The sequence below is a fragment of the Thamnophis sirtalis genome, unplaced genomic scaffold (assembly GCF_051295495.1).
Source record: "Thamnophis sirtalis isolate CommonGarterSnake01/CBP01778 unplaced genomic scaffold, rThaSir2_p1.2 scaffold_8, whole genome shotgun sequence".
NCBI classification, from domain to species: domain Eukaryota; kingdom Metazoa; phylum Chordata; class Lepidosauria; order Squamata; family Natricidae; genus Thamnophis; species Thamnophis sirtalis.
Genome location: NW_028261388.1, coordinates 53,159,263 through 53,173,370, shown reverse-complemented (window position 1 = coordinate 53,173,370; position 14,108 = coordinate 53,159,263). Strand labels below are relative to the sequence as shown.

The window sequence follows — 14,108 nt, the reverse complement described above, 5'->3', positions numbered from 1 at the left end:
AGAAAGAAATGGAAGATTTAATACTGGCTGCTCAAGAACAAGCACTACAAACTAATGCAAGGAAAGCAAAGATACAAAAATCCACTGACAATTCAAAGTGCAGGCTTTGCAATGACAAAGTCGAAACTGTTTCACAGTTAATATGTGAATGCAGCAACAAACTGATTGCAAAGCTAGACATGAATGAATTGCTAAATTAATCCACTGGTCATTATGTAAGAAATACGACTTACCTGTATCCAAAATGTCATGGGAGCACAAAGTGGAAAAGTTACTGAAAATGAGAAGGTGAAGATCTTGTGGGACTTTCAAATACAGACAGATCATCATTTGGAACACAATACGCCAGATATCACGGTTGTCGAGGGCTGAAGCGTAGTTTATTGATATCACTGTACCAGGAGACGCCAGAGTTGAAGAAAAAGAAAATCACAAACTATCGTGACCTGACCATTGAAAGTACACGGCTATGGATGAAACATTTAACAGTGATACCCATTGTCATTGGGGCGCTTGGTACCATGTCCAAGAATTTTACAAAACACATCAAGAAATTGCAGCTTCCTGCAATAACACCAGCAGAACTCCAAAAAACTGTGCTATTAGGAATATATATTTTAAAAAGATACTTCTTAAAGGATGTTGGCAGCAACCCGTATCAACCATTAGCACCAGTCAATGGTATTTGTGACACATTTTGACTTGGGTCCCTCGGAGCTTCCTGGAAAGTCAAATTTGGTATAATTCTACCGAGCCGCATGGAGATGTGTCGTATCACTATGATGTCAGCCCCTCCCTTCCCCGAACTCAGTCTTAACAGTGTTCAAACCATAAATTATTTTGTCTACTTTAATTTTTTCTGGTAAATAAATAAGAAAACCATTGGCAATTGTATCCCTCTGACAGCAATTCTCTTGATTTTATTTTACATTCCTCTTAGCAAAGTTCTAGTATCTCATGATTATTACTCATTGTGTTTGCAATTTGTCTATGAAATACTGAAAGCCACAAAAGTGTTTCCAGGTACAACCTGTGATTGTATCTATTTCATATTCTTAATATGACATCTCTAACATCATGATGTTTAAAATCTACATTAATTTTGACTTTGTTGTACTATAAATACCATCCCACCCAAAATCTTAAGATCGTGTACTTCCAACTCTTTATTTCTCAGCAGCACCAACTCTTTCATCCAAACTAAACAGCAAGTTGAAAGCTGCAAAATACAATTTCAAATCAGGTGCATTTAATCTCACAAGACCCATTCTATCACTCTTAATTGCCTAACATCGGAATACTAGAAGGATTTTTGTCTTTTCAGCATTCTCTTTTTCCAAGAAATAAGGTTTAGATTGATTTTATGAAGTAATTTGGAAGAATATTTTTCCCAGTTGTTCAGAGTACATAGTTTACATCAAAGATGGAAAACATATACTTTCCTTCCTACAGCATAGGTTTGCTTGGGGTTTAGATTCAAAACAAGCACGCTTGTTTTGGCAAGTGGATGGATTAATTATCCTCAATCCTTACAACAATTGAGAAAAGTTCAGACTATTTACAAAATGAGTAACTTTTTGTCTCTCTTCATCCAGCCTCCCTGGAATCTAAAAGGTCAAGCATGTTTCTATATAGGCTGCATATTTTAGGTTTATGAGCATTAGAAGCTCCCAAACCAGTGGACTTTGTTTCTCATTATAATGAGAGCAACCTCAGTTTTCAGCACTTTTTTGACTATTTTCAAAAATTTATATGTTAACCATTTAGTCATCTTCCCCTTTATCAAACATTTTAAAATGGGCGAATGTTCTTCTTATAGGGCTGCCTTTGGCAGTTGAGCCCTGCCACATGTAGCCTTTCCTTAAATTTGGCTCAAAAATGGTGATGGGGCAGAGTGGTTCTTAGATATCAAATGAAAAGAATTACTGAAATTGTTAAGGCAACCTATAATTAGCATAATCTATTGAGTGCTTTATTATTAAACTGAGAAAGAAACATTGAAAACTTGGTTTGAAAATGACCTGTTTGTATGAAAGATGCACTCCCATCCTAGAAATGTTTGGGAAGGAAAATTGTATCACAAGGCTTGAGCAGTGATTGCACAGATTTTTAAGGAAATAATATATGTTAATGCTTATCTCATTTTGATTTATGGACTACTTCATAGTTGTATTGGTTAAAATTTTGCCATGGAAGGATTGAGAAATCAAAGACTTAGATAGGATGCAGATAGGTTCTGGACCATAGGTTATTTTCTGGGTGCCTTCATAGCAAATGAGAAGTAATCATCATGATAGATATCCAAAGTTTCTGTGACAATTCATTCTACAATGATGGCATGCATATTCTCTGCTTTCTGATGCAAGATTGCTACATGGATTATACTATACTAAATATTTTGACTGAATGCTACAAAGTGGATAGCATTTCATTTCTATTGCAAAAGTAGCATTTTAGAGAAGAAAGCTATAGCATGGTCTTTCTCAGTAGAGTCATCTACTTTCCCCATAGAATCGGTTTGTGTATTGGTCTCACATCAAACTGAGAATTAAATGTTTAAATTTATTATGAAAATTTATTATCCTTTGTTGTGACACAATAATCCAAACCCCACTGCTAATCAGTGATTGCCAAGAACCTTTAAAAAAAATCCACTTGGGTTTATGATAGATTCCTCTCTTTATTTTTCTTTGTTGTAATGGGTTTCTCTGGTTTAAGTTCAAAGGTTCAAACAACAGACAAAGGACATATAACATCTCTCCCTGGACAATAATGGAAAATTATCTATTGCAGGATGCCGATCTCACGTCAAATAAAAAGTGTTAGGATTGTGGTTATTCAGAATTTGTCCTAATGTTTTAGTTAAACTAAATGTATGGTTGTCTTTCATTCTTCGATTTACATTCCTCTTTATATTAGGTAATATATTTTCGACAAGGCCATGAAGCTTATATTGAAGCAGTAAGAAAGAACAATATTTATGAGTTGAATCCACAGAAAGAACCTTGGAGAAAAATGGAGCTTAGGGTAAGACTAGCTTACTACTGGTTGTTTTTATTAAATGTGTCTTTTAAAAAAACCCTTTCTTTAATAGAAGTATAGAAGAAGAACAAAGCAAAAGAATATAAGTTAAAAAATAGGGATATATGATCTGAATAGAATAAACTAGAAAGAAAATAGTAAAATCTAATAATTATGGCTATGTAAAAATTACTACAGATAATCCTTATGACGGGTTACTTAGTGATGGTTTAAAATTACGACAAACCTCCCAAAGTTAAAGCTGTTGCAGCATCCCTGTGTCTGCTGCAACAATCCTCAGAATGCCCTTTCTGTTTTCCCCGCCTCATTGGGTTTCCACACACAGTGACCCTGCTTGGCCAGCTCACTGGATTCAACATGCTTCCCTCTAACCTCCCTTCACCGAGCACTTAACTTTTGAAGATCTGGAGAGCTCAGAAGGTTGGGGTATGGAAGGAGGCAAGGCCATTCCATTGCTGGACCACATGGCAGAATTCCACAAGCAACTTTCTTTTTCCTAGGTGCTGGCAAAGGTCTTGGTTTTCCTTTCCTTGTTAGTCACTAGCCTTTCCTCCCCCAACATTAACAGTCTATCACAGCTAATGCTGGGAGAGAGAAGGGTACCACTAGCAAGAAAAAATACTAGTTTTCCTTTCTTTGCTAGTTGCTAGCCTTCCAGATTAGATGCATAAGGACAATTCTGTGACAATAAAGATCAGAATAGTTAAATAGTTATCTTTTCATTGGTAATAACTTGTCATGAAAGCTGGATATCAGGAAAGAACAAGAGGGAAAAACATTTGAATTACAAAAGAGTTATGAAGAGTACGATAGATTGAGGGGGGAAAATCAGTCAATGAGACCTGGACCAAATAAAAGCTAACTCTGTTGAGGTTATAGTCACCAAGCAGTTCTGCTCTGCATATATGATAAAAGTAGAAGATGGATTAGAAAAACAACATCTATGCTTGACAAGATTGAGGAAAAAGAAAGTAGAGAAAGACAACAAATAAAAGTGGATAGATGAGATCAAAGTGATTACTGAAATATTTTTGGAAGAGCTATGAGTTATTAATACCAAGAAGTTGGCATGGTTTTCATTTATCCACGGAATCACCAAAAGTTGATCCATACCAATTTTACTCTCACTCATGGTGTTTTTTAAGTTTGTAGATATCTCATGTATGACTTAAAAAGCAATAAAGCTGGGATCTGGCTGGAATATATAGTGCCTGCCCAACTTCATATACAGAGTCATTCAAAATTCAAGACTTAAAGAGAAACAACCTGTGCCATTAACATGCCTAGTCTCTTACCAAATTGGTGAATGCCTTGTAATGGCATTCATTCTTTGCAGTATTTGTGCAGTATTTTGTTGTTGCTCATTTTTACCCAATTTATCGTGTCATTTACATGTTTTCACATAGAACATATGGTATTCAAATGTTGTTAAACTTCAACTAGCATTCTTCAGCATTTTCTCCGCAGGCATACTGATAGGTCATTCAGTGTGATTTGGATTGCCATAGGCCAGTGATGGCTAACCTTTTTGTTGGTGGGTGCCAAAAAGCGAGCATATACACACAATAGCGTTTGTATGTGCCAGCATCCATAATGCAAAGTGTGCCCCACATGCGTGCACAACAAACTTCCGGTAGGAAGTTCCGTTTTTTGCCCTCCCCAGGCTCCAGAGGCTTTCCTGAAGCGCACTGGAGCTGATGGCTTGCGTGCCCGCAGATATGGCTCTGTGTTCTACCTGTGGCACGCATGCCATAGGTTCGCCAACACAGCGATAGGCTATCTTATCAGATAAAGAACTATAAATAATTTAGCTAATTGTTGTATTAATACTAACAAAAATGTTTGTGCATTTGTTAGGATCAAGAATTGGTAAAAATTGTTGGGATACGTTATGAAGTTGGACCTCCTACACTATGCTGTCTTAAACTTAACCTCATGGATCATGTTACTGGGCAGCTTCAAGACAAATCATTTTCTCTCAAGTATGTATCTTTTTCCTTATATTATTTTTAAGAATGTTTCCACAGTTCTAGTCATTGCGCATTTGACTAAAGTTTAATCTTTCTAGATACCATGATATGCCAGATGTTATTGACTTTCTGGTGTTGCGTCAGTTCTATGATGAAGCACTGCAAAGGAACTGGCAACCTTGTAAGTTAGATTTTGTCTTGCTATGGAATTAATCATCTTGAAAATCTTATTTAGTTATTTATAGCTTCATTGTATATTAATTTTAAATATTAAACTGAAAGTTTCAGTCTAATCTGCCTAACATTTCTGGTAACCAGACAGAGGTAGTGTGGGTATTAAAAATTGATTGTTAACCAAATCAAACAAGTAGAATTTCTTTTTGAGGATGCTCCCAGTTTATAAAATGAGGGAAATCTGAATGCTTGAACCTAACAATTATTTTCTGTAAATAGAAGATATTAAAGTTTCTCAGGCTATCACTTTCTTACAGTTGTATAGTACCAATAATTTACAATTTTAAACCTATCCATTTTTGCTTAATGCTTAGTAGGTAAATTATGTCGCTATGATTGTATTTAAAACATCAGTCTGAAGTACCATATAAACTGCAACTACAGTGATCATTAGCTATGCTGATTGGGGATGATGGAAACTATCTGAGGACCAAATATGGGGTCTTCCTTAGCATAGTGCTTCAGATGTTCTAGAACAGTGGTTCTCAATCTGTGGGTTGAGACTCCTTTGGGGGGTTGAACAACCTCTTCACGGGTCGCTAAGACCATCGGAACTTTAAACTTTAAACTCCACCTCGTGTTCCTCGAAACCCCCTGTGGATGGGCTCCAGAGTAATCACCAGCCACACAGAGCATCGCCGCAGCTCTACGCCGTAGAAAACATAGGTGCACGCACATACCATGTACAATTGCAGCCTCGGAGACTTCATAATGGCGGGAAAGTGTTCTCACTCTGACAAAGCGCTGCCTTGTCTTTCACAGCAACCTCGTTTCCAATTGGGGGGGGGAGAAATCCTCAGCATCGATCCCCCCAATTGGAAACGCGGCTGTGAAAGATGTGTGGGGTCTGGAACCCATCCGTGGGGGGAGGGGTTCCCCTCGCATTCCTCATCTTCCCGGATGGGCTCTGGAGTCATCCCCAGCTGCGCAGAGCCTCGTTGTGGCTCCACGCCGTTGAGAACATAGGCCCGTGGCATGTGCACACCCTCGGAGATTCCCCCAGGGAAAAACGCCACTGCCAGGTACTTTTAACCTGTGATTAAAGGTGACCACAGTATATGTGTCTGTGTGTGTGAGTGAAAGAGTCAGTCAGACAGACAGACAGACAGACAGACACACACACACACACACACACACACACACACACACACAGTGACAGAGATAGGTGAGAGACAGAGAGACACAGACACAGGCACAGAGACAGACAGACAGACAGACAGAGACACACATACACATACACAGAGTGAGAGACAGACAGACAGACACACACACAGAGAGTGACAGAGATAAGGGAGGGAGGGAGAAACACAGAGAGAGACAGACAGACAGACACATACACACACAGTGATAGAGATGGGTGAGGGAGGGGAGAGACAGAGATACAGAGAGAGAATGACAGAGACAGAGGGAGGGAGGGGGAGAGGGACAAAGAGCCATACACCCAGAGACAGACAGACAGACACACACACACACACAGAGAGAGAGAGAGAGAGAAAGATATATTCTCTTAATATATAGATATATTAAGAAATATTTCACAATTTATAATTACATATTGTTTTTGTGATTAATCACTATGCTTTAATTATGTTCAATTTATAACAATAAAAATACATCCTGTATATCAGATATTTACATTGCGATTCATAACAGTAGCAAAATTACAGTTATAGAGTAGCAACGAAAAAAAATTGGTTGGGAGTCACCACAACATGAGGAACTATATTAAAGGGTTGTGGCATTAGGAAGGTTGAGAACCACTGTTCTAGAATGACTATAGAAATTTTTACAGAAGAGATTGGATAACTTTTAGTACAGTATGTTTGTGGGACTTTTTTCTTTACAGATGATCGATTTCGTTCAATTATTGATGATGCCTGGTGGTTTGGAATTGTTTTGAGCCAAGAGCCATATCAGCCACAATATCCAGATAGCCCTTTTCAGTGTTATAGTGTTAAGTATGTATATGTTTGCTTCAGGATAGTTGTATTTATTAATAACTTTAAAAACGTTGTGTTTCTTAACTGCAAATTACAATTTTATGAAAGCATGGCAGTTCCTATAATGAAGAATTGGGGGCGGGGGGGGGGTTGGTTGGAGGTTCCTTTGAATCAGAGTTGACTCTTTCTGAGTGTTTGGACAAGTTTCTGCAGATTTTCATAAAGTAAAACAAATTTTAGAAATTTCTGAATATATTTAGAAAGAAAGAGAAAAAAAGATTGCCAGATAAGATAAATCTAGGAGGTCTGCTTTCGATGGATGGATTATGCAGACATTTGTAACCTGGGCTTTGATCCTAAACACTTACTAGAAAGTGAGCTTCATAGTTTCTTCTAATATAGTGACTACAGTGATGTGACTGCTACACATCAGAAAATGTAATGAGATAGTAATTAGACCATTGTAGTTAGACCATTGTAGCTCTAAAGAGATCCTAATGGCCATTATAGCTATAAAGAAACTCCTTGGCTTAGGTTTCCAGAGTATGGGGGGAAATGCAACCTTTGCTAGACCCACACCATTGAAGTCCTGCACATTGGAGTTGGGGAGTACTGATAGCAATAGGACTTACAGGATTTATATACCACTTCACTTTACCGCCCTCTAAATGGTTTACAGAGTCAGCATATTTCCCCCAACAATCTGAGTCAACCCTGAGGGTTGATCTCCAGATTTTGTGTGTGTGTGTGTGTGTGTGTGTGTGTGTGTGTGTGTATGTAATGTATGTATGTATGTATGTATGTATGTATGTATGTATGTATGTAGTATTTGTGCTGATAAATAAATAAAGGGAGACTAGTATAGATCTATTTCAAGCTATTTAGCTCTCATCAGCTAGCCATACCCTTACTGGGATTAGAACCTGTGCTGTATTAGAACCTGTGCTGTAATACAACACAAATGTAACAAAGGCAACAGTAAAAATATTGGGTTTCTGTCTGGATGGTCTCTTGTGACGAGCCGATAGACAGAATGAAAGCAGTAGACTTCCTCCCATATTTGGGCATACCAGGGGTTGTGACACTAAATACATATATATGTATGTGTGTGTATGTATGTATGATTGCATGCGCGTGCGCACACACACACAAAAAAGTCCAATTTTACATCTAGAATGTGATTTTTCTACATAGAAATATCTTCACTGTTTTTTCTAATTTGTTAAATAGATGGGACAATGGTGAAACTGAGCGACTTAGCCCATGGGACATGGAACCAATTCCAGAAAATGGTATGTTAATCTAATTTGTTCATATTTTTCCCAGTAGTCACTTGATTCAGTTAATACCAGTAGTTAAGAACTGCTAGTAGTAGTTAAGTAGCAGTTAGCTACTGAGGAATTGTCACCGTTTAACTTTCAGGTGCAATTCAGAGCACTGTTTGTTACCTTTAAAACCCTACATGGTCCAGGTCGTGATGTATCGGTATCACAATTCTGGAAGTTGAATCTGCTTGTCCAGTGAGATCTTGGGAAGAGGGTTTTTAGAGGCTCTGAGGAAATGCCACCTTCAAGGACCTTCTTCCTGATTCCAACCCTGCCCCTTAAGCTGCTAAAGTCTCTGATAGTATAGCACATATAAATTGTAATAAGAAACAAAAATCAGTATGTTTTTTTAAACATTTTTGTGATGTTTGCCAGCTGGTTTCTTAAAAAATAAATTGGCAGGTTAGTAATATGTCTTCACAGCTATATCTGCCTTATAGGAATAATTAATTTCATGACATTGATTGATAAAGCCCATTACATGTATCAACTATTCTTTTTTATAAATGCAAACTAGGTAACTGAAGCATTAATGGTTTTTCTCATTATAGACATAAGAGTAGCAATAGCACAACACATGCATTCCTTTTGATATTGCTTGAATAATACCTTGCTGAGATACACATGCTCTTGATCTCAAGTGATGCACTAAAAATGTAAAGCATAATTTGCATTTGGATAAAATTAACCTTGTACATACATTGTGTGCATAATTATTAGGCAAGAGAGCATTTTGATCCTGTAATCATTTTAATGCATATTTTCCACCTCCAAGCTGTATAGACTTGAATGCTTAGTGGATATAAGCATATCAGGTGGTGTGTATTTGTGTAATGAGGGAGGGTGTGGCCTAAGGAGATCAACACCCTATATCAAGGTATGCATAATTATTAGGTAGGCAAAATAGGCTAAAAAAGAAATTTAACTGACTCTGAAAAGTCAAAAATTGTAAAAAGTCGTTCAGATGGATGCAGCAGCACTCTTGAAATTGCTAAGATATTGGGGCATTATCGCAGACCCATTAAACATTTTGTTGCAAATAGTCAACAGGGTCGCAAGATACATATTGGAGGTGGGGTGGGGAGAAGACACACATTAACTGTCAAAGAGATTTGAGAAGAATCAACTGTGAAACTGCCAAGAACCCATTATAGCAATAGCAGTTAGACTTATATACCGCTTCATAGGGCTTTCAGCTCTCTCTAAGCGGTTTACAGAGTCAGCATATCGCCCCCAACAACAATCCGGGTCCTCATTTTACCCACCTCGGAAGGATGGAAGGCTGAGTCAACCTTGAGCCAGTGAGATTTGAACAGCCGAACTGCAGAACTGCAGTCAGCTGAAGTAGCCTGCAGTGCTGCATTTAACCACTGTGCCACCTCCAGTGCTGTCATGTGCCAAAACTGCAACCTACCTGGAGTGCCCAGAAGTACAAGATGTTTAGTGCTCAGAGTCATGGCCAAGGTAAAGAAGGCTGAAACCTGACCACCACTGAACAAGACACATAAGTTGAAACGGCAAGACTGAGCCAAGAAATACCTGAAAACAGATTTTTCAAAGATTTTATCGACTGATGAGATGAGAGTGACTTTTGATGGACCAGATGGATGGGCTTGTGGCTGGATCAATAATGGGCCCAGAGCTCCACTTCAATGCAGATACCAGCAAGATGGAGATGGGATAATGGTAAAGGCCCGGGATGGCGAACCTGTGGCACGCGGACCCATTTGTCAGGGCACGCAAGGTGTTGACCTGCCAGTTCAGCCTAATTTAAAGCCATTTTTTGCCCTCCTCAGGCTCCAGAGGATTTATAGGAGCCTGGGGAGGGCAAAAAGAGCCTCCCCCTCCCAAGGGAAACTCCTGAAGCCTCCGGAGCTCAAAAACCCAGCTCTATGGGCAAACCAGAAGTTCAGGAACGGACTTCCGGTTTGCTCATAGGGTCGGTTTAAGCCCTCTTGGACCTTTTCGGGTTCAAGATGGACTCAAAATCAACTTCCAAACCTACTGCCAGTTTTTAGAAGATACTTTTTTTAACGTCTATGTCATCCATTTTCAGTCATCCAGGTTGTGGTTGTCTCAGAGGTGCTTTTACAAGAGGCAACTGAACTTTTTGGTTTGTCCTTGAAGATGTTTAGCTTCTCATCCAAGAAGCTTCTTCCGCTCTGACAGAATGGTGGGGAATCAAACGATTTATGGTCCTTGCAGACAACTGGTCATTTGCATTCCTTTAGTGAGTCTTTTAGGCAACCTGGAGGTTTATCTGTGTTATCAGGGTCACCTGAGTGGTGCAAATGGGTGTGTAGCCTTCTCGGAGCTTTTGAAAGGACTGTGTTGTAGACTGGAGATAGATGATGTTGTATCCCTCCATCTCTGTTGAAAGAGGGCTATTCAATTTTGATATAGATGGGCCTCTTTGACACCTCTTTCAAACCAGCAGTCTTCTCTGTCCAAAATGTGGACTTTGCTATCTTCAAAAGAGTAGCCTTTGTTTTTTTAAAATGCAGAGGAACTGCTGAATCTAGTCCTGATGGGTTTGTTCTCCTATGTTGTACCGGGTGTTTATGAAGTGGTTGTTTTGTTTCCCCAACATACAGATCTGCGCATGGTTCATTGCATTGTACTTCATATACCACATTGCTCAGTTTGTATCTGGGTGTTTTTACCCTTGGGGTGGACAATGTTCTGCCATAGTGTATTCTTGGGTTTGAAGTGTGCACATATGTTGTGTTGGCTGAAGATCCTCCTGAGCTTTTCCAATATTCCTGCAATGTATGGAATAACAATGTTGTTTCGTTTATTATTCTCTTCATTGTCTGTTATGGAGGAGCTCCTGTAGAGTCTTTTTTGAATTTGATGAAGGCCCACTTGGGATAGCCACATGTTCTGAGGACTTCCTTGATGTGTTTCTTTCCCATCTTTGCTCATAGGCAGGCCTTTATCTCAGTGGTGTAGGGTTCTGATGACTCCCATTTTGTGCTCCAGTGGATGGTGGGAATCAAAATGTAAATATTGATCTGTGTGTGTGAGTTTTCTGTAAACTTCAATGTTAAGGCGTCTGTCTTCCTTTATGTGTACTGCACAGTCCAGGAAGGACTGTGTACAGGAAGACATTGCATCTTTCAAAAAGACCATGATTTTTATGGAGACCAATTGTCCATCACATGGATCGAAGTACTCAACTGCATGGTTAGCCAGTAAAGGCCTTAAAGCTGAAAGAATAATGACATGGCTCCCTTCCTCACCTGACCTAAACCCTATTGAGAACTTGTGGGCCCTTCTTAAATGGGAGATCCACAGTGAAGGAAAACAGTACATCTCTTTGAACAGTGTCTGGAAGGCTGTGGTTGCTGCTGCACAAAAAGTTGATCATCAAGAGATCAAGAAACTGACATGAATGGAAGGCTTATGATTGTTATTTAAAAGAAGAGTGGCTCTATTGGTCATTGGTTTTTTTAAAAATATCAGAAATATTTATTTGTACATTTTATTTATTATTCTCACTTTAACAAATGCAAATAAATGGGATGACCAAATTTTTATTTTTCATTTAGTTGCATAATAATTCTGCACACTAGTAGTTGTTCAATAATTGTGTACACATAGATATTCTCCTAAGAAACCCAAAAACACACATTTATTTCTTAAATATTCATGTTTAAGGTTTATTAACATTTTGGATTGACCAAGAGCACTGTAGTTGTTCAATAATAAAATTAATCCTCCAAAATACAACTTGCCTAATAATATATACTCAAAACCATTCCTTTTGTCACTTTCCTTTGGATAGAGAAAATACATAGGCATTTAAATCATTTTTCTAGGAGAACAAAAGCAGCTGGTAGAAAAAGAATTGAAACAAAAAAGAATTTCATTGCAGCTGTTGTATGAGCCTGTGCAGCCAATCAGCCAGGCACTCATTCCATTTGGTTGCTCACTTGTGTCGCAGCCACGAGGTGAGGTGGGAGGGTGGAGCTGCCCAACACACCCTGCAATGGCTTTCCTTAGTGCCCCCATAACCAGGCCATCTATGCCCTGGCACCTGCCTTCGCAATGGCAGCATCAACAGCCATGTGCAGGAGGAACCCAAGTAGCCACTGGCCCACTTCTTCTGCTTGCTTGCGGCCGCTACAGATGTGCTACTGCTAGTGCTGCAGCTGCGAGGTGAGGCAAATGTCAGGGGATGGATGGCCTGGCTGCAGGAGCCCTGAGGTAAGCCGATGTGATAACCTGGAGCACGGCCCAGAGATAACACGGGTAGCTGGCAGTTCAAATTGGCCCTTTATTGCTCCAGCCAAGCCTCTTAGACACCTCTCACTTGCAGGAGGAGAGCAATGTAAGGCAATGCCACCTTAAACCAAAGCCTCTGAGTAACTGGGAAAGAAAGCTGTGCTTTTCGGGTGACGGTTTTTGGCAGGTTCCAAGCAGCACCCTAACTGCTGCTGCCACCGATCTCCCAGTGTACGGAGACCAAAAAAGCAATGCTCGTTTTGGGCACTTCACTCCCCAGCAATGTGTGGAGCCACCGCTTAAGCCCTATCCGTGCCCATGAGCTGAGCCAAGCGGCAGCCCTGAAAGTGAAATGTCCCTCCTTTCCAGCCACCGCCGCCTGTTGGCCCAATTCCCAATGCAATTCACAGAGCCACTTGCCTTCATGAAAACACAGGGTGGCGTTTTCGGCAGGTTCCAAGTGACACCGATCTTACAGCATGCAGAGCCCTCCTTCTCCGCAGACTCACCTCTTTCCTGGTGCTGGTAGGCAGAGACAGAATTATTTTTTTCTTGCCCCCCCCCCTCCGGTGGCATCCTTTTAGAGCTAGGCAAGGCAAGGCAGGTGTTGGGGTGTGGGTGGCCTGGCTATGGGGGCCCTGAGGTATGCCCCTGCACACCCTGCCTTGTGGCAGTGGCAATACACCACGCGGCCTCCTGCCCTGCCACAAGCAAGCAGAAGTGGGCCTCCTGTACATGGGAAAAAATAAGTGCTTATTTTAGGCACCAAAAGAAAATAAGACCCAGTCTTATTTTCGGGAAAACATGGTTTGTGCACGCACACATACATACAAATAAATAAATAAATAAAAGAAGATACTTAACTCTGTAAATACTTCCATTCCTAGTCCTAAAAAAATTAGCATGGAAAATTCTGAAGATAAAATATTTAGAAAGCAAAATTTGGAACGACTTTGTTGCTAAAACACCACTAACTGTAGAAAAAGATCAGCCAGGGTTGTGTTTGTGTGTGGAGATTAGAGTCCTTGTGTTGCTATAACAGATCCAAGCCCCTGTGATTTCCGTTCATTTTTTTCTAGTGCCAATTTAACACTGACTGTTAGTTGGATAGATTCTTGTGTATAGGTTTGAATAAATCTTTGATGCTGCATCTTCATGAATGATCCTGATTATTTGTGTGTGACACTAATTTCTGACATAAAAGCTTGCATAAAATGAATTGCTAACCTTACTACATTTGATTTTTGTTCTCCTTTTCCTCTGTTTTTTTTTAAATTAGTTGATCAGCCTAAAGAACTGGGAGCAAGTGTTTCTGTAACTGCTGAAGAGATGGCAAAACTACTGTATAAACCTCAAAAGGGAGAATGGCA

The 14,108-nt window shown here is 39.6% G+C and overlaps 1 protein-coding gene across 2 annotated transcripts in view; it reads left to right on the top strand.

The window, feature by feature from the left end:
- BRWD1 (bromodomain and WD repeat domain containing 1) overlaps positions 1 to 14,108 on the top strand; it is an 83,720-nt gene that overhangs the window by 41,497 nt on the left and 28,115 nt on the right. For both annotated transcript variants that reach the window (XM_087721671.1, XM_087721670.1), the window contains exons 25-30: positions 2,920 to 3,027; positions 4,900 to 5,024; positions 5,111 to 5,193; positions 7,093 to 7,204; positions 8,417 to 8,478; positions 14,018 to 14,108. The exon at positions 14,018 to 14,108 is cut by the window's right edge and continues 65 nt beyond it. In XM_087721671.1, the coding sequence (XP_087577797.1) occupies positions 2,920 to 3,027; positions 4,900 to 5,024; positions 5,111 to 5,193; positions 7,093 to 7,204; positions 8,417 to 8,478; positions 14,018 to 14,108 (581 nt within the window). The remainder of the gene's footprint in view (positions 1 to 2,919; positions 3,028 to 4,899; positions 5,025 to 5,110; positions 5,194 to 7,092; positions 7,205 to 8,416; positions 8,479 to 14,017) is intronic.